Below are 25755 nucleotides of genomic sequence, written 5' to 3' on the forward strand. Positions count from 1 at the left end.
TGTCAGACTGCCTTCAGCAGCAGTGGCTGCTTCACAACCATTCCCCACAAGATCACTTCAGAGAAGAAGCTCCCTACATTTTTTTTAGCCTCAAGTTCCAATTAATGAAAAATTAAAAACAAAAACACAAAAACCAAACAAGGCGTGGAGAAGCTCTGTGTTCAGCTGCTGAAGGCCCGGCTACTGGCTTTGGGTCCAGAGGCATTTTAATTAAGACATGATTTGCAGACACATTCCTGCCCTACGAGCTGTCAAGACTGAACTGGTGTTAACAGCACTGCAGGTCAAATACTAACCTTCATGTCTTGTTCAGCCTTCACCGCAGCCTGGGCCTGATTGCCTCTGGCTCCAGACACTGATCCACAAAGACCTCTGGCCACATGCGGTAAACGAGGGTGGCTCATAAGGCCTGTGATCATCTGAGACGGCATCTGACTAGGCAGTGCTACTGGCAGCCTCTGAACAGGCGCTGGGAAGGTGTTAGTATATGGGGCTCTTACCAATGGAGGGAGCAGGTTAGGCTGAGAGAGGATCTAAGTGGGGGAAAAACAACAAAAAGAGACATTTAGCAAGTAGAAAACTGCCAACTAGATTGCACGTTGGCGTTATTTTAAAGGGGAAAAAATTGCCTGCTCTGCTGTCAAACTGATGTCAAGAAAATAGGCTTTTATGTTGAAAAGCCACGCTTGAGCTCCAGAAAAAAACAGCGCTGTAGTGCTGCTGTGCCTTCAAGTACCACTGACAGCTTAGAAACAGCAAGTAATACCGGACAAGACACAGACAAGGCAGCAGAGGAGTAGTAGTGAAAGGTAGTCCTGAGAAGTCTAGGTAGTTTCTGCTAGCTGCAATCCAAAAAACAAATCCTAAGTCCTGCAGTCAAACACTCCCAACACTAAAAAAACCAGCAGCCTGCCTCCAGTCACCTCCAGCAGGGACACATCACCCTTGTAGAGCCGTGCTCCCTGGAAAGCTAGATGCAAGTCAAACCCTTTGCAATCAGCCCTGCTTTGAGCAGGAGGCCCGACTGTGTGATCTCCAGGGATCCTTTCCAACCGGAACTGTTCCAAGAATACTTCAGAGCTGCATCTCAGACAGACACCCACAAACCTGCTTTGTCTTTTAACATTTAAGATGTGCACCGGGACCCTTCTGAGGCACAAAACTTCTCCCCTTCCCCAACCAAATGACCTGCTTTTGCAGGAATGAGGTGCATTACAACTGTGTGGAGAAGCCAGCAAAATAACTGACATCATTCACAACCTCTAATGGATTCCTCAGCATGCACAGAACTCTTGAAATTAAACACACCACAAAATCTGTACTAGGTAACAAGATCAGATTTTTTTTGCCTTGATCTTGAGATCAATTTCCTTATGCATTTCTTTTTTCTTTCATTTAAAGAATTTCATTTTGCATCTCCCCATGATAAAACCTGAGGGAACACAGCTAAGCTCCAAAAGTCACTAGTGACACAGAGAAATACATTTGTTTGTAGGAAGCCACCAGTTGCCTACCTGTGGAGCAAACTGTGCAGGAAATGGCTGTGTCATCCTCACGGCAGCAGCTGCAGACTGAAACTGCTTCTGGTAGACAATGCTGTTCATTTTATTGGACTGGTTGTTTGGACTTGTAGAACTGGCCCTAAAGAAAAGAAAAGTGTCAGAATCACACTGCTCTCAACGAAAGGATGCATCTGTCTTTAGTTATAACTTAACTAGAAATGCAGCTTGGGGGATGGAGGAGAACAAAGGTGGAAAAGCCTTCTTTAAGAAATGGCGACCGATTTGCAGAGGTCTCATGCACAGCATGTGGACAACACATTTTTACTTAATGTAAAATGAGCAGCAGGGCAACAGTGACATGGGAGCCAGCTAAACTCAATGCACACATTTTGTAAGCTTACAGAAATTGCTGTTTAGTTTTACTTTCGACTTTTGAGCTTTTATGTTTTTCTGCACCTTCCCAGTACCTCCACACTAAAAACCAAAGGCTTATGGTAAGCCTTGCTTCAGTTGTTAAGAGAAGAGACATCTCACGCAGAATTTTTAAGATATATACCATCAAATCAATTGTTCTAAGTGCTGGCTAGCTTGCGAATTCAAGTATTTCTTATTCTTTATCCCTTTACTTTTTTCTTAGGTGAAGTATTGCAGGCAAGACATCAGGATTGCATGTAGGAGTTCAAACTAATTTCTACTTCACTAGGAAAGCCTGGACCACTTTCAGCTTGCCACAGTGAAAGCCACCAAATATAATTACTGTGCACAGGAATGCAATTTTCAAGAATTATCTAGTACCAGAGTTCCATTTTTAAGTTCTTTCAGCCTACTCATAACTTCACCCACAAACATCCCAATAAATTCACCAGCAAGTGCACTCTGCATATCAGGAAAATTCTGTTGATTAATCAACTAAACCTGCCAGTAGCCTACTAATTTCTCTTGTGAAAAGCTTAGAAAACTAACAATCAGTGGAAGATCTGTAACAGAACTGTTGCCACAACTACTGCTCTCTGAGGTGTAAGCCTTGAAGTGTGTTTTTTTTTTTCTTACTCTAAGCACTGCAATTAAGATTACTCTCATGGAAGATTAACAGTCTTCCGTTTTACCCCAACGTACTTCTTCCTTCCTCACTTCTGTGTTTTCCAGGTCATTTTTAGTTGACTTGTTCAGTTCCATGTAATTCAAAAGATATTAAAAATATCTTATTTCACAACTATTTTATTCTAGCTAAGCATAGCAGATCTGATCACCACTGCTCCTTTTAAGCTAAGATTAAGCATTGTATTTTACATTAGTAGTCCCTCTTCCCAAACCTTTCAGAATTGGCTGCTCACATACAATTAGTTAAATTTCCTAGATGTGATTTCAAGGAATTTTGAGCTTAAAAAGAGATTTACCTGAAGGGACTGGAGGTTGGCGTAGTACTTCTACCAGTAACTGGTGGCGTTCCAGGTTTAACATCAATACCACCCCCAAATGCCTTCAGGTCCATTTCTGATATCTGGAAAGCACAGCAATCAACATGTTAATTCAGTAGGAGCAAAGAAAAATTAAAATGTTCCAGGGTTGAAATTTCCTCACCACAGATACCACATTAAAATATTTAGATACTATCCTGAAAAAATGCTGAAGGGAAGAGTGCCATAAAACAAGGCAGTTCTATAACAAAACAAAAGCACAGCAAAAACGGAAGTCATTCACATGAAAAATCTCCAGACTCTAAATGGAGCAATCCATTTCACACATTATTTTGCAAATACTATCAACAGAATAAATGAGTCTCTGGAACAGTGTCTTTCCACACACACAGCTATGAAGCATAATGGCAAAACAACTATTTTTTACTTGATTTATTGTTGACTGCCTTTAGCAGAACATGATGGAACCCATAATGCAAGGCAGCAAAGCCACCTAAGGGAAAATCCCCATTCCACTGTAGCTTTCCCTCATTTCTTGTTGAGGCAACCACAGTTATTTTCCCCTGACAACTATAGCTAGAAACAAGCTGCTGCTTGGAAGATGGGCTCAAAAATTATAAAGGTGGAAGACTTTTGGCCAGAACCTATGAAGCTAGAAAACTACACGGCGCAAAATCACTCTGTTGGTGGGTGACAACATGAAAACTTGATCCATCTGATCTAGAATTCTGGTTGCCATTACTGTCCAAGATGTCGAATTAATTCCTGACAGAGATTTTTCTTATCACAGCTGTAAAACATTGGGACTGCAGGGTTGCTTTATGTTCTAAAGCACCCTAAAATCTAGGCCACAAGCTGTAAGAATTTCAGGGGCAGCTCCAGAGATAGATTAAGTCCTGCTCCAAGAAAAGACCTTGCTAATCCGACAGAAAGCTTAGCAGTGTTCATGTTCAGTGTTATCAACCAGTGCCACCTGAAAGTGCATTGCAAGTGCACTGTGTTGTACACTATCCAAAAATCCCCAAACCCTACAGATCTGTAATTCCATCTAAGATAAGAGACCATGTGAATGGAAGCCAGTTTGCTGCATCAGAAAGATTTCATTTCTTGACATTCACTCTTGGATTCTAGCTCAGGACAGAAAAATTTTAGTGTCCTTACAAACGTAGGAGGGAGTTTTCTAGAGTTATCTACACATGGATGCATGAGCTTCTCTTGCAATGTTTTTCACCACAGCTACCTGACTGGAATTTTCTGGGACACTCATCAATCAACCTGGAGGACAGGACAGTATTAGTGAAGATGAGATCTGCCCTAAGCCTCAAGCACTCCCTTATTTGATAGCACAACAGGTATATGGTAGAAAAAAATCCACACAGTAGGTGGCAGCATTACAGATGAAGCCAATGCATTTGGTAGTTTGGAAGCACAAGTGAAATCTGGCAATTTGCTCCAGTATGAGACCAGAAAAACACTGACAGAAGCAGAAACCAGCCCTGACATTGTAACGTTGTTTGTCTGCCGCTCTAACAATGGTTTCTGTATTACCTTCTATGTGGCATCCTACATGAATAAAGTACCCAGCTAGTCCACAAAGTCATTACCAGACTAAGTATTCTTACAGTGCAAATGGACTAGCAGCAAGCCAGCCACTAAATAAACCTAGCTAAACCTTCACAAGATGCACAGAGCCAGTCACTAAGGGACTAATCTCAGCTGACTTTCCTATTTTCCTCTCCCGAACTTTTAAGGGCAAAGAAGGTTTTTAGACGGCGCAAGAGTCAAACACAGGTTGCCACGCTGGTTCTGTAAAACAGCACAGAGCTTTATGTTATTTTTTGTATTGTAGATTTATGCATGTTATCACCTTTCCAGTTGCAGCTATCATGCTGTGTTGAGTTCCTGCTGGGATTAATCCTCTGAAAGGCTGGGTTACTTGTGCAGGTCTGCTTAGATTTTGAGCTGGCGCTTGTGGTGGTGTGTGCTGTAGCGGTGGTTGCAAAGACTGGGGCAGGGCAATAAGTGGCTGTGCTGTAGATCCGAAGTTGGGCAAAGAAAGCTGTGATCCTGGTAAAGGTACCGTCACCTGGGGGGGAAAAAACATACAGAATCACCAGTAACATATACACAAGGGTCATTATTTAACTTTCTTTACTAGCTCTATGATTTCAGTTCTAGTCAGGGTGAATGGCTTAATGACTCTTGGGATGGTTTGGGTTGAAAGGGGCCTTCAAGATCATCTATGGTCTTTGCATTTCAGAAAAAGTTAACATTTAACTCCTAACTGCAACATCACACAATGGGATTTCCTTGCATGGCTAAGTAAATATAATTCATTCCAGGAAATAAAAGTAGAATGAAACAGCCAGCTTCCCTTCTCCCCCCATTTCTTTTAAACTTCAAATAATTTTAGTCATCAGAAGGACACTGTTTGGGATCACAGCTACATTTTACTTTTCAGGAGTCCCAACAGCCAGCGTTCCCAAGCTTTAAAAAACAAGAAAACAGTTGCCTCTCACTTGCCTGCATTAACAGGGAATGCTGTGGGCTGCAAACATCACAGAAAGGTAGTGATAAGCATGTGAAAATACCATAACAGTGACCTGACTAGCAGGAATTCTTGCTTTTCCTAGTTTGACCATTAATCCCAAACTTGCAAAATTATACTGCGTGACTACAAGAACATATGACATTCTCCAGATGAGGAGAAAACTTAGCAAGATTCTGCTCTGAATTATAACAGATTAAAAGTATAACAACAGCCACACGTGAACACATCAAAACCATTAACCCTTCTAAAAGGTCCTTAATACTTTATGCTATAGTTTCAACAGTTGAGACCCAATTTTTGAAGACTTTTCTAAATATTTGTGTTGGCAACTTTTCACATGTATGAAGTAGGCTACTATAATAAGCCAGCCCACTGCAAGCTTTGTTTTTAAAAAGCCACTTAAAATCAAAACTTGAACCAGGAAGCCACTAGACAGCATGCTGTAAATACAACAGAATGCTTGCACATTGCAAACTAACAGAACTTTCACAAAAGAATGCCAAGAACTTACCACGATCTGAGTTATTTTTACAAACCTCCTGATGTAGTTACTGACTTGGCTGTCCTATTTGCTGGTATGATCGTTTATCTACTGACTTCTCTTTTTTTTCCTATATATTTCATCTCACTGACATGTGGCAGCTCTGACTTTTCAACTGAAACTTGGTGTTAACAATTAAGCTACATAAAACACCTTTAGTTTACTTGGCTCTCTCCACCATGATACCTGCTCCCATAAGGACTGCACACACCTCAACCGATTAGCAACAGCACTGAACCAACTAAATCTTTGCCTGTCACTGGAAAGTGAACTATTTAAGAGAAGGAGGCGAGAGACAAATGATCAGTATGAACTTGCAGGCCATTCAAATTCCCACTAACTCATTTTTGCAGTAGCTCTTTTCTGCTCTCAATTCTTAATTCTCGCAGTTTAGAAGAATTAAAGATTCTACCCCCACGCCTCCCCAACCCATCAACAACATGCTTTTAAGAAGAATACAATTTAGGAAATTTACCATGCCATAGTTTACCTGCTGGAGAGCACTGGGAGACTGTGCAGTGTTGTAGAAATTGCTCTGGCCAGGCTGTTGAACTTGCCCAGAATACAGATTTGAAGCCTGGGTGAGTGTAGCTCTGGCCTAGGAAGAGTGAAAGACACCATTACTTTAAGAACACTTACAACAGCTCGTAATAAAGAACATCATTAGCAAGTGGTAGCCCTTTGTCACCTACAATAAAAGGTATCAAACCAGAAGTCACCAATAGTCACAGAAGTGCAAAGATTCCTCTATTCTGGAGAGGAATCTTCACTCCAGAGATGATTCTAATACATCTTTATGAAATTAAAAGCACATTCTCTTCCAAGTGTTTCACGTTTTCTGCCTCCTTGACTGTCATATAATTATTACAGAAGAGGTAGGCTTATCCCAAGCTAGGCAATACTTGGTTGTTGCATTATCTGTATCAAACCACTGCAGAACTTCAGCATTTTGGAGTATTTCCTACCTGCAGGATGTGTGTATCAATAAGCTGAGAGCCTCCCAGTCCTGAAGCTTGACTAAGCTGATGTTCATATAAGATAGGAATAGGTTGTGTATTAGAAGTCTGTTGAAATGCCAGGCTTGACTGTGCCTTCGCAAGCTCCTGGTGTTGCACTGTTGGGAAGTTGTGTAAGGCCGTACCAGACAGAACTACTGGTGACGGCTGAGACAAACCACTTTGCATAAAAGCTTGCTGGGACCTGCAAGAGATTGGAGCATTAAGTATAGAAATGAAAACAGAGATCAACAGCCACCAAAAATTTAAGAACATGGGTTATATTGCTGAAACAGAATTAGAACACCAGATTATCCAGATTTTCACTTGAGAAGGGTAGATTTTCTAGTTATTCTGCACACAACAAAATAACAGATGCTACTAAAGCCCACATGAAAAATGACTAAGCTTTTCATTTAAACCCTAAAACCGTCTGCACCTTTAAAGATGTGGGAAAGGTGTTAGTCCTCTTACTAACAGCACAACCCCAAAGTCCACTGATACTGGTGTATGCATGACCAGATCAGCCAGAAGCATTTATTTAATCTGGACTGCACGCCAGACTGACTGTGTTTCTGCAACTAGCCAACTGTTTGTAACGTTTTTTGTCAGCTATGAAAGGACAGACAATATTTGGTCCAACAAAGTCAGTCAAGCACAAAGTCTTCCAAACAATGGTCAGCCAGCCAAGCCTGTAGTACCAGACAGAAAACACTATGGCTATATAACACATGTTGATCTGATAAACCCTAAAGCCACATACACTCTATCAGACTCTAGATACGCAGAACACTGCATCTGGAGAAATGGATTCCTCCAGTACAAAAAGCACGGAAAGTGCTCAGGACAGAGAGGACTGACTTACAGGTTAAAGGATTCAGGATACATGTGCAGTCAGTTAAACCCCTGCTGAGTCTACCTTGTTTGGATTCAGCCTTCTACATCACAACAAGGAGGCTGTTCTACATGCACTTGCAAAAACCTCTGAGAAGTTTCTTTGCAGAAGTAATTAAACTGAAACTAACGTTTGTCAGAATATCACTATGAATAATTTCTGGTAGGAACAACAAGGAAAGGCTTACAGTGTAAATTTCTCTGTATGCTGATTTGTATGCAGACAGATTCAATGCCACTTGAGATATACTGATCTTATTATCATTTCCTGTAGCAAACAGGATACATTTGTTCTAAAATGTAATCTCCTATCCCCTGCGCATCTGGAATCAAATTTCCACCACCCTACCTTACCTGTGGGGTTCAAATTATGATTTCAAAGTGTTTCTAGACTCCAGCGTTGGTTTGATCAGAAAACAACAAACACAAAATACTGAATTAAGGAGTCAGACTTTTTTTTTCCCCCCAGTTCTCTTAGTATGGAAGACTGAAGAGGTTTCCAGCTTTTCAGCCTGGTTTTCCAGAGATACAAATCTCTGGCGTGATTCTTGAACCACAATTTTTCAACTATATCTGCAGATGCAGACTACCCACTTGGCATACAGTTTTCAGGCAGGTGAACAGATGAAAGATTTTGGGGAAGACAGGAAGATGAGGTACCTATTGAACACAAGACAAGTCTGCAGGGAAGCAACTTCTATAAACTCTGCCACCCCAAAAGGAAATAAATTTACATGTGCTACTTACCTATAAGGTTGCAAGGAGGAGTTGAACAATTCTTGGGCTTGTGACACAGCTGGTGCTGCTCCTAAACTCAGCTGAGCTTGATGCTGTCCTTGCAGAGGTGCATAAATGGGGATGGGGATCTGCTGAACTGAAGCGGGCTGCAGAAAGAAGAAACCATTAAATATCTCAGGATAAAAGTCATGTAGAAAAGCTACAGTCAAACGTGTGCCAGGATTTGTGTAACATCTTTAAAAGTAAACAGAAGAATTTAAAACCTCAAGGTTGCATGGAGAGCCAGTATTGCACCTGTTCCAAAAAATACTTCCATGTTGTGCTTTATGCTTTTGGTGAAAATAACCAGGAGAACCTGAACCAATCATTTAGATCTGGGTACAAAACAACTGCACAAGATCCATACAACTTTGTACCATAACACCTCATACGAACACGCACTTTTACATGAGGTACACTGTGAGTGAAAACTTATTCTCTCAACTTTTATGACAATTGTTTTCAATCAGAGGAGCAGTAGAGATCAAACAACTTGAATGCATCAGTACGAAATAGCAACAACAGGTATGATCTCACTTTCGCAGTCTTCAGTCCCACTCTTGCCTGCCCCCATTTGCTCATTTGTAGAGCATTAAAGTCAATGTAGATAAGGAGAGAAGGAAAAAAATAAAATAAAAATCCCCAAATACCTGAGAAAGCCCTGGTTGAAAGCCTTGCTGTTGGGCCAGAGAAGGTGGTGCCAAACGTGCATGCTGGGTGTTGAATAAGTGACTTGTATCCATATAAAATGCTGGAATTTGAGCTGCAGTACCTCAGGAAGAGGAATACAATTAGTATCTGTTTCCAAACATCTCTCTGCTAAACAGGTTTTCATCAGGATTTAGAGATGCAGCCACTGTCAGTACTTCCCAGTGTGACAGCTACCAGAGAGACTGGGATAAGAAACAGAACTGAACAGCTGCATAATAAGCTGTGGTATCTTTTCTTTGGTATCTATTCATCCCCAGAATCTATCAGTCTTGCATATACATCTTCATTCCCATGAATTTCTTAGGGGACAAAACAACAGATTCTGGCCAAAAAAGGCACTTTGGTGATGGAAGGGGAAGAACAAGCTCTAAAGTCATGTAATTTAGGTTAGTTATATTTAGAACTTTCTTTAAAGAAAAAAGCCATGCTTATAAGCTATCGTGGCACTTTATTAAATTCATCAAGACTAAGTCATTCTTGGTCTTGAATATTGATTTGAAATTTTGAGACAAAAAATGATGCGTCAAGAGATGCAAACTTACTTTCCTCAATAAACTAACAACATGGCATTATCATTATACCGATAGACACTTGCCTATTTAGATTAAGACAATTAGTGAATATTTGCTCACAAAATGCTGCCCATCATTCTGTCCTTACTGCAGATAAAACCAGAATTAAATTCATTTCTCTAGCTTTGTAACTCCAATAAAGCAACCACACTGCTTCTCAGCTGAACACTATTACCTGCTGCAGACTGAGACACGTAGACCTGGGGACTTTGCTGTTGCTGGGCGATGAGGGATGGCATGCAGCTCAGCTGGGAAAAGTGACTTGCAGAAGCTAGGCTGCTTGTCTGCAACTGCTGTGGTTTCACTTTACATATATTGGGAGGGTCTGAGGTGCTTGCAGTCTTTGTACTCAGTGAAGAGGTTGTGTATGTTCCAGCTCCTACAAGAAGAGAAACAAGAGGTGTATTGTGAAACAGCTGAAGACATTCCAAACCCTCATCTTCCGGTGGTCAGTTTGGGGACAGCTATGCAAGCATAGGTGCTACTAGTAAAGAACACTGAAACCTAATGCAGCCATTTCCATCACTTTAAGATGGACAGGGAGAATAATTCTTTTAAGTTACTTCTCCCTTCTCAAGCACAGAAGGGCTTAGAAGTACCAAAGTAGACATCTTGGTCAATTATCCAACAAAATATCGCAACGTACAGCGGCTGTGACTCTCATGGTTGAGAGCCTGGCTCCAAAGAAAGTTATTTTTAAAGCATTTCAGTTGAGGTGTTGACATATACTCTAATATTCCTAGTTGTGAAGATTTAATCAGATCCAGCATCTTTCGTTTGCTGCAAAGAACCAAGGTGGGAACCAGCACTGCTCGTGGAGAGCAGTCGGACACTTGCTCTCCCCAGTACAAGGGAGCTATTGAGCTATGAGCTGTTGAAGCCTCGAGTCTGAAAGTAAGAGCACAAATGAAAAGTAATACTGTAACTGGCTGGATGAAGTGACAAAAATCTGAAGCTGTCTGCTGGAAGTGAGTGGCTGTCAGAACTACCAGCTGCTTAGAAAGAAAAAAAATAAATTTATTTCCCTCCCTTCGTTCAGATGAACAAAATGAAACCATTAAGTCAGCCAAGAGAAGTTTATCTCCTCTTTCAAGTCCACATAAATAGCATAAACAGAGATGTCCTCTCCATATTCTTTTCAGCTGACTGAAGTGAATCAGGGGAAGGATCTCCTTGTTGATTAAGAGGTATTTGGGAAGCTATAGTTCAGAGCTGACATTTTATGCTTGCAAAGCCGACAGAAGTCTTGTACATTAAATGTAGTGGGAATCTAGTCTCTTGAAACACATAACCAAGGAACAATACAACACGATATTGCAATCTTGACACCCAGTACCTGATAGCGAAGTTGTTGGTGTAACTGAGGCTACGGGAATAGGAGGCATCGATGCACTAGAGAAGGAGCTGTAAGTACCACTGTTTGGCCCAGCGTTGCTGCTGCTACTGCTGCTGCTGCTGCCACCAGCTATGGGAGACGCTGCTGATGTCACTGGTGAACTCTTCTCCCCCATGTTTGGGGAATTCTCCCATGCTTTGCGTGCAGACTCCATCTATTTAAAAAGAAAACAAATTTCCTTATCTATTAGGAAGTTCAACCAGTCAGTCTTCAACTTTTAACAGTTATTTTTAGTTCAAAAGGCAACTCAGGCTTCATGCGAGCCTCTTAAAAATCACCATAATCGTGCAACTCTGTTCATGCAAAAAGCATACGGCCTGAAGTTGGAGCTTCTTATCTGTTCCAACTGCACACGTGCACAGTTCATGATCTTAACATTCAATACTCAGAAGAGAATTCACGCACTCTAATTTGGCTTGGTTTTGTTTGAGATGGAGAGCAAAAGGCATGGGAAGCTAAAGAAAGGTACAAAAGAATCCAGATATTTCCGTAAGTCCTCTACTTACAAGTATTGGGTCTTTTAAATGAAGCAGCTCCTTACTTTCTTGCTATGTCATCCATTTTGTGTTACCACCAAAAATACCTAACGTACACTTCAGTAAACCCGAGAGCAGTCAAGGTCAGATTTCCAAAACAACTGCTGTTCAAAATGTGATCGTGAGCTGACACAGCTTGTGCATACTGCTTTACATCAGCGCTACAGACGCTTCACACTCCTCTATTTCTGTAATAATGAATTTAATTCTTGCACAGCAAGGAAGGTGGAACTTCCAACAAATATTTTGTACACAATTCTCTTCCACCGAAAGTGGAAGGAACCATTGTTTTATTGCAGCCAACAATCTAATTATTGCTAGAATAGATGCACAATGCTGTATCTTTGATCTGAGACACTTTTGATGGACTAGTGAAAAGGAAATATTGATGTTCAGACCACACCCACTAATTTAAGTGCTCAAACACAGTCCACGGACATCCCTACAACCTCCAACTGTCCTCTTCCCTTGAAATGGAAAGTTTGTGTGAGCAGAGCTGGATGCCAGAGACTGTAATCCCTCATGTAGAGTACTGTGAGCTTCTTAAGGCCAGATGCTGTCTTTAAAGGTATCTGTAAAGGGGCAAATACACCCTCACCAACAAATCTGCCCTTGCTGCCTTGATCAGTAGAGTGCCCTAACTGGGACTTGCAGACTCTTAAAGTCACACTTTCAACTACCCAGATTTAAATGCACTAAGCACAGTCTGGACAGACCAAACACAATTTATGTTATTTGGCTAGATGCTTCAGGCGTGATTAAAAAGCAGAGCAATATGCAAAGAAGTGGGTAACGTGGTCAATACACGTCCATACAGAAAGAAGCTAAGCTCTGTATTCCTCAAAAGAGGAAAAGGGGAAGGAGAGAAACTTCGTTGCACATTAAATCACTTGGAAACAAATCACCTATTTTCATTTTTGAGACCATCGTACCCAGCAATCATGCGCTCATACTCAGTTTCCCCATCACAACACTCTCCTCCAAATTTGTTCTGATTCTTGTGGACAAGGCAAACATCAAAATGGAAAAGGAAAGGATTTTGCATAACGTGGAGCACAGGTAAGACTAGAGGCTCCTTTCTGAACACAACAAAGGCTTCTGGTAAGACAGAATAATGGTCTTATACCACAATGGTATGAAGAGAAGTGAGGAAAATATCTGTGGACATCTGAATAGAGAATGCAGAGAAGCTTCTCCTATGTTCATCAAGTTTCATGATGTCCTGGAGGAGCTAGTAATAGCAAAAAAGCTGGAGTCTACATACTGAATTTTGTCTTCCAAACCTAAACAATAGCAAGATCCCAGGTCATTCCATACCCCTACCAATTATTCAAGTTTCAAATTTCAAATTTATCAAGCTTTCAAACAGCTTTTCCTTTAGAGAGCTCCTTAATCTCTAACTTCTTAAACTGTAAAAGGATGCAAGAGAAATTGGTATTCTAGAAGTGCTTACGCAGCACCATCTACGGACCACATATGAAGGAGTAAGAAGCTCTACAGTAAGCAAGGCTGTGGAAAGTGGTATGATTTTGCTGCTCAGTTATGGGAAGAGGAGAGCACAGGTTGGAGATCATGGCTGCTTGAGGCTGCTGCTTCACTGTTGACCCATCAGGGCCATTCACATCACATTAATGCTCCAGTACTCACTGCACAAGAAGTCAACTGGAGAAAAATGGTTACGTAAATATCCTTATGTAAGCCAATGTTTAGGTGACCAGCAAAAGAAAGCCAAAAGATGCCAGACTCTGGTGCCTACACAGGAATTTTAGATTGAACTCTGGAACACAAAGAGAGCCAGGCAGTTCAGTTTGAGATGGCTTTGGACTTTATTTTTCTCAGTGTCCTAACTAGCAAAAGCAGTGGCAGGTAAGTGCTTTCAGGATGTCTACCTTAGTAAAGGTGTCTTTAGTAAAGTTGGTGCAAGGAAAACAGTGCTCAACAAGCTTTCTCAGATGAGCACCTTACACCTACACCCTTGCAGAATGACGTGAAATAGTTGGAACAATTTTGGCTGAATTCCTCATCTGAGCCTCCTCACAGACAGCTTTCTGTGATAGGGGATGGAAAACAGAGGATATGAGAAAGGGTTATCCCTTTCTGGAGGCAGAGCTTAGAGACTTTGCTCTTCTAAAAGAGGGAAGGGAATGCTTTGCTTTCTGTTGCTCCAAAAGTACCTTTTAAAAGCAAGGATTATATCAAATACAAGGAGAGAAAGAGCAGCCCTGCTCTGCCTGGGCCAGAAGGCCTTCTGTGGAAGTGATAGTGTCAGTGCGCTTCAAAACAAGCTTGTTGCCTTCAACAGTTACAAAAAGGAGGCAGTGTTCCAGTAGCTGGAGTGAGGAACACTGAGTCAAAGCTGATTTTAAATGCCTTTCTGTTCAGCTTTTGATCAGAAAGTACTTCAAGGTAGCCTTAAAACATCTATCTTCAATATATTCTGTTATCACACATCCAAGATTTATCATCCACTGAGAAACGAATAAAACCACTGACACCAGAACTGCAGAACAAAATACAAACGAGCAGAACAGTCTGCTCTGTAGCTGAGCAGCATCACATTCGTTGTGGGATCGTGCCGTTGTAATGTTCCTACCTGTATTATGTAGGAATCCAGCTGCTAACCAGTTCGAAACTGCTATTTCAGAAAAATACTTTCAGGTGCCAGAAAGTCAGATTATGGTAATTTGTTACACAAGAATGCAACAGAAAACCAGATATTCTTGTTAATTTACTCATCCCTCTCCAGCCCTTTCCCCATTTTGCTGGCCTGGATGTCTATTGTTTTAGTGGTTACATTTTTTTTCCCAGGAAAAATGGTGTTAACAAAAGAAAAGCAAAGATTCAACACGAGATCATTAATAACTATCACCCATAGAGAACGTGAGCAAGCAGCTGTCAAACCATGCTGGCAAGACTTAAGTCTCACCAGGATTGACAAGTAAATTTCTCCAAAGTGTTAGTTCTGCACCCAATCCCTGTCCTCAGCTTTTTTTTTGGTTTAAATTTAGAGCAACTAATTTCAAAGGTCACTCTCAACGCTAGAAGCAGCAATGTTTCTACTAGTTCAGTCACCTGCAGTCACAGTCACAAAGCAGACCTAACACACCCAAAGACCAAACACTTCTAAAGATACAGTAGCAAAGCTAGAGACCAATACTATGTTAGTGAGTTATACAATGCACACAATCTGAAATCCATCAGAACGGGAAAATGCTACTCAAGATATTCTCCACACTTGCTCTACACTGAAGAGCAGAAGACAACGGAACATTTACAACACAAAGCATGTTCTGACTAGCTGATCAAACTGCCTTTCAGTCACCAACACGCCACCTACATTGCATTATTCAGCCATCCAACTCAAAACACAGTATCACCGCACCAAAATCTTACAGCTAAGAAAATCAAGCTTGGCTTACCAAGCAACTCTTTGTAGCCTTTAATACCAAACTGAGCAACTTTCTTTATGCCACACACACCAAAAAGTAAAAATAAATCAGATTCCGATGGTTTGTCATGAGCACTATCGTACAACGCTAAAATGCTAGGATCCTTTTTCAGGGCAGTGGGAGCCAAGATTGGTTGATGCCAAGTGTTAATGCAAAATGGGGTTAGAAATTTAGAATTTAAATGCATCCTTTGATACAGTCTTGTGTTTCAGCCATCCGTTTATATGCAAAAGCAGTTCAGCAGAGGAAACAAAGGAAGGCTCTAAAAAAAGGTTTACCAGCAAGTTCTCCATTAACTTTCCCCTGCATGCAAGAAAACAACCCTTAGAGGGATGTGGTACATACCTTGAGGGTGAGGTCGACGGTAGCGGGAGAAACTGGAGTTAGGCTGGAGCTCTGTTGTAGAGTCTCCCTCCTAGGGAGGGGAAGGGTGTGGGGCAGGGGCACCTGAAAGGCAGGCAACACACATCACATTCTAACTACGTCTATTATGAAAGCCCCAGAAAAGCAAAGCTCAAGCTTTATAAAGTGAGCTACAACTTCTTCAAGGCTTGAGCATTTGGCAGGGAGGTTTTGATAAAATAAGGTGAAAATTTAGTAGGTGGGAAGAGGCTGTTCGGCAGGTGCTGAGATGCTTCTTATCTCCCTTTTAAAGAGACTCAAGACTAGGGTTCTGAAGCATCCTTGTCTTCTGCATAAACAAATACCAATTAGCTGCTTTGGGATTTACTTTGAAGCACCATTTTACTTTCCTGGTATGCAAAAATTCTTCCCAAGCCAAGTTTGGCCCCTCCCGTACCAGTACGGTACACGGGGTTTGGTGACCTCTTAGTTCTAAGATGCAGTTTCTGAACAGAGGAAGCTACAAATCTTCAAAGTCACAGGACCATGAAACAAACCAAAACAGATTTGTCATCCAATAACTGAATTCAGTTATTTTCTCTTTCAAAAGATGAAAGATGTCAAACTCAGGGAAATAAACTTGACAGAAAGCTATTTCTATCTGTATGGAAGAAAACACTGATGGATTTTCTTGATGTTCTAAATGGAATGCATCAAAAACACTGCAGTGGCCAGCCCACTCCTTCTGATCAGTTCTTTCTCCACTCAAAGAGCACAGCTAACAGAATTCCACCTATTGATGAGATGAGGCTAATCCAAAAGACACAGATACTGAAGCTCTGAAGCAGGTGATAGCACAGATCCTTTGTGGCCAGGAGCCCCTATATCCTGCATTGCAAATCCAACTCCAACCTGCCACAATGGAGCACACACTAACACCATTTACACAGAAGAATTCAATCTTCTACACTAACCACCAAAAGCACAAACCACAACAACACCAGAAAATCCAACAGAAGAGTAAGTTCAACCAATATTGCTTCAAAACCGCATTAAAGGATGCTGCAGTAAGCTTAAAAGCATTTCTGAGATGGAATTCACAAGACATATTTGTAAAATCTTGAGATTCTACTATTGATTCTTCCTTTCCCCAAACAACAAGCGACTCAATGCTGAGCTAATTATATTCCTGCTACTCAAACAACAAAAATAAAAAGATCCAAGTCCCCAGCCTGGTACCAGCAAGCTCAAGACAAGCTCGACTCCCCTACAACACACAATCCAGCTGGTCCTCTCAATTGGTACAGCACACACACACAGCCAGCATCATCGGCTTTGTGAGGACTGCAGATATCACATTATCACATCTCTGTAGTAATCGAACAGTTTAAATCCTGCTGTATGCTTTCAAAAACCATTAAGCTGCTCCCTTTACATGCAAGCACTGTGATTTCAGGCTACAGTTCAAAACGGCTTTGTTTTCAAAAGCCTTTCTTCAAACTCACCTACAGACCTTTGCTACTTATACCAGGTTCAAGTCCCAGCTGCTGCTGAGAACACACTGATTATGTTTATCTCTGTTTTTTCTTTTTTTTTTAATTGTCCCTAGATGTTTTCCACTTTGTGCTCTTCAGCTTATAGTGGTAGTTCACAAAATAAGGAAATATCTGAAGAATTCCAGAACAGATATTAAATGAACCAACTGTCCTTCAGAGTAAGATTACTGGATAGTGCACAGCTAGTTATCATGAAAGAAACTCTAGTGACTTGTTTACTGAAGGCAGTATTTTGTGCTTTAAAGAAGTGCAAAAATATTTTCTTGTCTTCCAAGTCAAGTCGATCACTACAATAGACTTACGTTCGTCACCAAAGTCTCCTCCATTTTTGTACTGCTAGTAGCCACTGTGTTAGGATGAGAAGAAGGTGTAGTGTAGTCTGTTACAGACTCCTGTGAAGAAAAATAATTCCATTAAAATATCTCCCTTACCTAAATCAGATTTTAAGTTTTTTGGACAGAGGTCATCCTTTCTATGGAAGGAAAGCTTATCATGCAACAGAAAGTTAGAATTTCATCCCAAAAAGCTTGTTGGAAAGCATGTCCAGCAATTCCTGTTGCTGAATTACTACTGAGGTCAGAAGAATTTTGGGGAGATTACAGTCTGCCTCATGACCTCACAACATATGCCTGGAGATGAGCCAAAATACTGTCTATAAAGCAAGGATACACGAAGTGATGGAGTGCCAGGACACTAGGCATATGGAACTGTGGTGGTGTAACCAGTTACCATTTATTACCCTAGATGCTTTAGCTACCTCTAGGCACTTTTAGCCCACTTCATTCAAAAAGCAAAATATATTAGCCAAAAGCTTTCTGTAGCTTTAAACAAACAAGAATCTCTTGGGTAAACCTATCACAAGTAAGGCCTTCCAGATTAAAAAGAGAACGCAGGGATGGTTGCCATTTGACTGAACAATTTTTGTTAAGTCCTGTCTCAAAGTCATAAGACACAGTTTCTCCAGACAGTGAAAGTCTGCCTCCCAGTTTCTGCACCGGGCAGTGATTTCAAGGAAGAAAAGGGGTGAAGTTTCCAATTTACCTAGAGGCTTTCCTTGAAGCTTATTTATTATCACAGTTAAGTGGACCATAACATGTGCCACGAATCAAGTCCACTTTCATGGACTTAGATGTAGCCAGCGACTGTTGACGTGGTAACTCTAAACTCCCTGATGAAAGCATCTAATTGATGACACTGCCAGCTCTCTAGAGAATGACCTATAACGAAAAAAAATGCACTGGTACTTCTCTCTAAAGCCACATTTAGCACTGTTTTTTAGTTCTTGTCATTGGATATTTAAAACTGACTGTATTCTAGACAAACAAGTATTATCAGAACCTGACTCAAAGACTGTTAGATAAATGGTGTGACCAAAGAACTCTGAATTAGCCAAGACTCATTCACTAGCAACCACTGCAAGCCCAGGATAGGCTCTATCATTTTTACAGAACCAAACACCAAGAAGTAACTGAAGGATAAATTAGCAGCAGAATTGCTGATGAGTGCCTGGTGTTGCCAACACAATGATTTTGAAAGCACAAAAGAGATTATGCTCGATTGCATTCAGCCAGTATGATAAGCTATGAAAAAGTGCACACTTGATTCACTGCTCGAGCCTATGGCAATGTCTCCTAACACAGTAATTGAATCGTCAAGATACTAACCAGCAAGTAACAAAGAATCCTCCGAAAAAGATAAGCTTATTTTGCTAAAAGTCTAGAAAAACAAGCTCCAGAATAACAGGGTAAGAGAGGATACAGTGTGCACACTTTTGTATTTATGATGGAAACAGAACGAATCTATTTCTCTGTGTAGTTATTTATTTCCCTTACTTGTTAAACTGGTGGGATACGAGATACACGTTTTCCACAATCCAAACTACCAAGCTGCAAGTTGCATGCTACTCTTTGAATCCAGTGGGTAACTTCCATTTGGGTAGAATGAAGCAAGCACATAAAGCTGCTTTAATCACACGGTCCTTCTAACGAAGTGTAACTAACTGGCTTCTTGGTTAGAAGAAAATTAAATACAAAACTGCCACATCAACTCTGGTGCCCTTACAAGCATATGTGCAATGCTGAGCTGTTGTGCAAGGATGAGCTATATCCCAAACACGCAGATAAGACAGCACTTTAGCTGTAGGAACACCACTCCGTAAGTCATAGGTTGGTTAACCATCATCCTTCATTTACTGATATATAAGTCTACAGTCTTATGTATCGACCATCACCATAAGCTTTCCTAGTTCAATTAAAATGAACCTTCTGTACAACTTTTACTGAAGAAACCAACTGAATAGTTTGATATAAATTAATAACTGTAATAATAGCAAAAGCAAAAAGCTGTACATGTTTTTTGAAGTTACCTACAGGGCACTTATATCTGAAGAAAAAACAGGCAAACTTTTTATAACTACCTGATTTGCTCAAAAAGAAGAGAGAACAAACCTATGACTTTATGAGCAAAAGAGTAAGGTAGACCTCAGAGGTGACCTTGCTACAAAGGAGCAGGGGACTACAAATCATTAATTTCCTCAATGTTTGGTTTGCTCCTGCTTCATGGAAATCATCTAACCAAGAGAGCTTGTCAGGTACTGAACCATCTCAGAAACTTTATTCTCAAGTAAAGCAAGTGTCCTTTTTGACATCACCTCCAAAAGACAAACCTTTATCAACTACTTATACAAACATTTCATTGCCATATCCACAACCAGTTACTGATCACTCCTGTGATTTGAAAGCTTCAAAACTAGTTTGAGATGGAGGGCTGGGGGAAAGCTAAAGGTGTCTTACCTGATCCAGACACTTGTGCAACAGTTCGGTTTTACTCCAAAAATGCTACAAAACCCAAGAGAAACAGCTGGAATTGCTTCACAGCATCACACGTTCCAGATAAACAGCCCATTAATATGAGGTAATTTATATTTGCGGTTTCTCAGGTAGAACAGTCCTGTACGGTTAAGTGCACGTGCTGTTATTAAGTGCGTGGTTTGGGGACGGATGACGTATTCCCACAAAGCTTCTGCTTCTGAAGAAAGACAGCTAGCTTGACTTTCATAAACATTAAAGTCAACAAATACACTAAAGAAAGTGTGCCTTGCTGGCATCTCAGCAGTAGTCTCCCAAGAAAGATGACTGTCCACCAATAAATCATTTATGTTTGCTAAAAACATTAACACCTGACATTCAAACAACAGATTAAAAGATGTTGTCACTTCTTCCATCATTAAGGAGCAAAGACAATGCTGCAAAGACATGAGAAAGCAGCTGCAATAAAAATCAGTTCCAGGACTGGAACAGTATTTAAAGCTATTTCAGTATTTAAAGCTATTTTAAAAGGCACTTTAAAAAGTAGCAAGATGGGTTTATTTCTGTGAAATCCAGATTAAGTTCAACTTCTCTAATACATCTGCAGGTTGTTGGTTCAACTTCCATAGAATTAAACATAAAACACGACCACCCCTTTCCTAGGAAACTTAGTGATGCCGGAGAACTACTCACGGCAAAGGAACTCAAAAGCAAATCTGGAACTGTGGAGACAGGAATTTTTAGGCTTATTTATAGCATATATTAAATGCTTCTATTAGTAGCCACTTAAAGCAGTAAGGAGATTGTTGGAAATTTGAATATCCAGCACAAACTGGAAAATTTCCTTTCAATTCGGTCTTCCCTTCGAAGACAGAGGCTTGACATTTTAATGTTATGCTAATTCAAAGCACCTTAGCAACCTGCATTTACCTAGGGCCAGAAAGGCACAAAATTCAGACTTCCCTTTTGAAGATCTCATTCTTTTCAAATGTTTACAGAGAAGACATGATACTCATTTACTTCAGCAGAGCTACTCACTAGCAAGTTAGTGTGGAGTAATCAAGGATGTTTCCTATTCTGCAAGAGGCTTAGAAAAGGAGTCTCCTCCTCTTACCTTGAAGCCTGAGAGATGGTGAAAAAGCAAAATACAAATAGCCTCCTTACCAAATATTTGAAAAATTTGGTGTTTACAGCGTGCACTTCTGATTTTGCATACAGGAGCACTTCATCCAGTTCCGGTTTATGCTGTTACCGTTTACATCTACTTAGAAGATGAAAACTGCTGGGAAGGATGAGAAATCCCAGCACTGCATTTTCATACTTATTTGCCATTCCACTCAAAATCAAGTTTGCAGCTAATACGTAGGAAACAAATATCCCCCTTAACACTTGCTCTGCACAAGATTTAATTGCAATAGCATCTTCTGCTTGCAGGACAACTTGGCAAAAACAAACTGCAGATTTAAAAACAGATAAAATCACGAGTGATCTGCATTTCTGATTCTTCAACTATTAGTTACACTTCTGCAAAGGAGTGTTTTTCCTAAATGGTGTCAGAAGATTTCTGCTTAAGACAAGGAAAAGACAGGTCGAGACAGCATGCAACAAACTTGAGTCTAAACTCGTAACTGCTTTGCAAACTTACAAGACACATTTTCCCTTTACCAAGGCAGGTGCAACTATTAACGAGGAGCTACTCCAACTACAAGGCTGCTTTACGTTTGAGAAAGAGCGCACACAGTTCTTGCTTGAGACACACAGCTGCCAGAAGTGAAGACAGTCCCCAAACAGGCCAAACAGGAGAGCCTCTCCATAGGTAGCTTTTGAACAACGCAGTGCTATCAATGCATCACAGCCAAGAACGGAGCTGTAGAACAATGAACCCTGACAGCAAGTCACCACCTCACGGGACAGAAGTCAGAGGACTTCCATGCAGACAACTACCATGAGTCCTGCATATCCTGAAGGGGTCCTGCGAGGGGATATACCTTGACAATATCCAAGCCAATGGGAACTGACATACAGAGCCTTTGGATAAACTGAACAAGCCTCATCAAATGCTTTAGTGTATTCCTAGTTCAGATATTTATTTCCCCCCCCCCCCCCCCGAACAACACTTAACTCACAGCCTCAGGTCATCCATGCACTCAACCAACCACTGGGCACATTACTGCAATTCTCTGTTGAAACTCAAGCTCTCATCTCGCATATACCAGAAAAATGCTCAAGATGTGAGTTCCCAGAATCTGCCTATACCAGGCTCCAGTGTCACTCTCCACAGCAAGATAAGCATCCGGACAGTCTTCACGTTCAAAAGACAACAGAAGTGTTTAAAACTTTCCAAGCCAATCTCTGTACAGGAGCATGACAGACGGCACATCCCCATACTACTTCCAAAGAACTGCTAAAATTCAAGCAGTACCTATTTGTTTCAAATCTGCTATTCAGTGGGCTCTGCTGTGCAGGTAACTACCACCAGCAAGCAATCAAATGTTAATTACATCATGGAAATCTTATTTTACATATAGCACTCTGTAATTTCTCAAAGTTTTTCTTACCTTCGTGTTTGTTCCGAACTCTGGAGCAGACACAGATATCATTGTTCCTATTTCCGTACTCAGTTCACTCGTTGCTTTGGTCTCCTTTGCAGTGACAGGTTCTGGACTTCTGACAGAGGTGGGAGATGGCTTCTCCTGTCCCTCAGGCTCTCCCTGTTGGGCATCCTTCACCTTCCTGTTCTTTAAAGAACGCTCTTTCCCAATAGGACCAGGCTTATACTCTTTGTTTTCTACCGGACTCAAGTCTGGAAGCTAAGTTAGCGTTAACTTGTCAGTTATGTTTCCCCCTTACGTCCTGCCCCACAAGAATATTCCAACATGCTTAAAATAATTTCATTTAAATCTAACAAGGCTTTCCTAACAGGTAAGTATTTTCTAATATATAAACCAACTGAGAATAAGTTAGCACTAAGTATGTGAAATGCATCCCCTCTGAACATTACAAATCTCCAACGCTGTTTTCAAGCAAGACATATTATATGCAGTGGCAGAGTTCGACTAACCTAAGATCTAATTAAAATTGATAGAAAATGATTTTGACTTTTCTTACAAGCACAAAAAAGTAAGGAAGCCACAAGACATCATATAAATATAGGTAACTTTAATTTTCAGAGTCTCAGAATTTTACAGGGCTCCAGGAAACTAGAACAAAAGACTCTGCCTTTATTTACTGATGTTTCAATGTATGCATGTTGGCAACATTTCTTCCTAGCGACTGAGCACTAAAGAAATAACCATTAAAAAAAAAAAACAACAAGAAACCACCCACATTCAAGTGTTGCCTTACATTGTAAACACTATGGCTAACGTAGCTGCTGTAATTCAGTAGTTCCTTTTTGTGCAGCTGAATTAAAGCAGAATGAAGGACCTCAGTGAACTTGAATGTTCTATTTAAAGAAGTATATCCTTTCTGGCTGAGACTACTCAGCCCATCTCACTACAGAGCAGCACAAAAATTCTTTAAAGGCGGTCCCTAAAATCCTATTGCTTCAGCTTTGATACTTGAAAACCAGAAGCTGCTGGTATTGGCTCTATAAACACAAGCCATCTGTTTCAGGAGTAGATGAAGACCCTTTAAAATATGATGCTTTTGGGCTTTGGAAAGGGCAGGAGTTTCCCTAAGGTATTTGGTACCCTCAAGAGGCCAGTAAAGACTGGAAAATGCCTTCAGAGGGAAGGAAGAAAGCACTTGTAGAAGTGAATGCCTAAGCTCTGCAATGCAGCAGTCAGGATCATCAGACATACCTCACTCCAAATACTTTTTACTATAACAACTAACTGAAGAAATTCCTCCAGACACTTTAAGGTCACACTTTAAAAGGTAAATTGCTAACAGGAAAGTAAGTTACAATAATCTTAAAGATCACTAAGTGTAATCTAAATGAAGGAGGAGAAAGTATTACTCCTTGTGAGTCGTAACAATGGAAATACAAGATGATGATTGACTAGAGAACCTAAATCTCTGGAGGAGAAGTGAGAAACATTTTAATTGAGGTAAGTCTGATTACCTATTCACTCTTCCTGGATTAGTTACAAAAAATTAATTATCTAGACATCTGTGCCTTAGAGACTTCTAATCAGTGGCTCTAACATTCTTCCCTTTCCCCAAAGCACTTTTTTCCCAGTAATTTGATGTATTACTTTGCTTAGTTCTCTAGCTGGATTACCAAGACGAGCACCATGCACCCACCACTGGCTGGGAGTGGTGGTACGTGGGGAGAAGGCAGGCAGGAAAAACTGAAACTGGAGACAGAGCCAGGACAGAAATACCCTGCACCAAGACCGCTCTGAAAGCTTGAGCAAAGCAAGCACAGGAGTAAACCAAGAAACCCAAGCTACAAAACAAAAACACCCTATTGCCTCCATACTCTCCCAACAAAGCTATCACAAATCTATAACCATGTCCCTGCTCTAGCCGCATCCCTTGCTCCAAACTGTCAACGGATGACTTCTGCCAGGTTAGGATGTTGTTTACATGCACTTCCTCATTTTCTCTCCAAGAACCACTTGATTATTTTAGGAAATACAAATGTGGAATGCAATTTTTATAGGTCTAGTCCTAACTGAATGAGTATTCTATTCTATTTTTAAATCAATTACTTGTAACCTCTTTTTGACTGAATTTCTTTGCTATTTAAATTTAAAAGTTTGTACTTCTAAGACATGACCTTCTACCTTTTGTGCTTTGATGGGTCCAGCCCGCGGCTGCTTCTGTCTTTGTTCTTTTGGTTCTGGTAGCTTGTCAGTTGACTTTTCAGAAAGTACAGGGCCAACTTCATTGTCGCTGCCACTGGAAGCTGGGGCTCCAAACTGAATAGTTTCTATACCAAGCTCAACTCCACCTTCTTGCCCAGGCTTTGTTCCCTATTTAAAAGGCAAGCATTTAACACGTTTCAAAAGACTTTTAAATCAGTACATTGCCACTGGTTCAAAAAAGAGTACCAAATACATTCAGCTGAACACCACAGCAAGTATACTTTTACCTTCTGCCAGCAAAAGCATTATTTGTGACTGCAGCAGATTTGCAAGAGGAGTAAACAATGTATGAAAGCACATTCCCTCCTCCTCAACTTCCTACTGTTTATAAGAGCTCAAGAGGAGGAAGAAAAGAAAAAGCAGTAAAAAAAATAAGTAAACAAGAAGAACTGGTAGAGGAGAAAGACAAGTACAATATAAAATGTCCACAATACAATATAAAAATGTCCAGATTAATTTTCACAATATTCTCCTAAAACTTCAAAATTAACATTCAAGAGAAACAATAGGAGACTAAAGATTTATAGATCTCCTTACGCAGTCAAAATGGTGTTGTAAGAGACTAAAGACACTTAACAGTTTAAAACAATGAAGTCAAGAAGGCCAATACAGCCCAAGAAAACTAAACCACAGGACTATAAAGTAAAACATTTAGAGCTATGCAAATTCCAGGACATAAGTAGAGCTACTGTGGTTAGAAACCATCTACGGCTTATTGCATCTCTGCTTAAAGCAGGGACATAAAACCATTTGATTCCTTGCAGGCATCCTGTTTCTGTCTGTTACTGAACTGTACCAAGTGTTCACATGCAAACTAGACAGTATTTTAACTTAAAAATATACACTGAATAGCAGCTATCAACAGAATCTGTGAAAGGCCGAGGTTTGATTAAC

The 25755-nt window shown here is 40.6% G+C and overlaps 1 protein-coding gene across 2 annotated transcripts in view; it reads right to left on the reverse strand.

Moving 5' to 3' along the window:
- Positions 1-25755, reverse strand: part of PRRC2C (proline rich coiled-coil 2C) — a 70659-nt gene that overhangs the window by 3862 nt on the left and 41042 nt on the right. The window contains exons 22-34 of one of the 2 annotated variants that reach the window (XM_035537264.1): positions 24781-24969; positions 22606-22857; positions 17543-17632; positions 15688-15789; positions 11298-11511; positions 10137-10340; positions 9329-9441; positions 8649-8785; positions 6978-7212; positions 6503-6610; positions 4788-5006; positions 2900-3003; positions 1515-1641 (exon numbers count right to left, since the gene is read on the reverse strand). In XM_035537264.1, the coding sequence (XP_035393157.1) occupies positions 1515-1641; positions 2900-3003; positions 4788-5006; positions 6503-6610; positions 6978-7212; positions 8649-8785; positions 9329-9441; positions 10137-10340; positions 11298-11511; positions 15688-15789; positions 17543-17632; positions 22606-22857; positions 24781-24969 (2094 nt within the window). Of the gene's footprint in view, positions 1-1514; positions 1642-2899; positions 3004-4787; positions 5007-6487; positions 6611-6977; positions 7213-8648; positions 8786-9328; positions 9442-10136; positions 10341-11297; positions 11512-15687; positions 15790-17542; positions 17633-22605; positions 22858-24780; positions 24970-25755 lie in introns of both variants that reach the window. The other variant, XM_035537255.1, reaches the window with a different exon arrangement.

The sequence above is a fragment of the Cygnus atratus genome, chromosome 8, assembly GCF_013377495.2.
Source record: "Cygnus atratus isolate AKBS03 ecotype Queensland, Australia chromosome 8, CAtr_DNAZoo_HiC_assembly, whole genome shotgun sequence".
Classification (NCBI taxonomy): domain Eukaryota; kingdom Metazoa; phylum Chordata; class Aves; order Anseriformes; family Anatidae; genus Cygnus; species Cygnus atratus.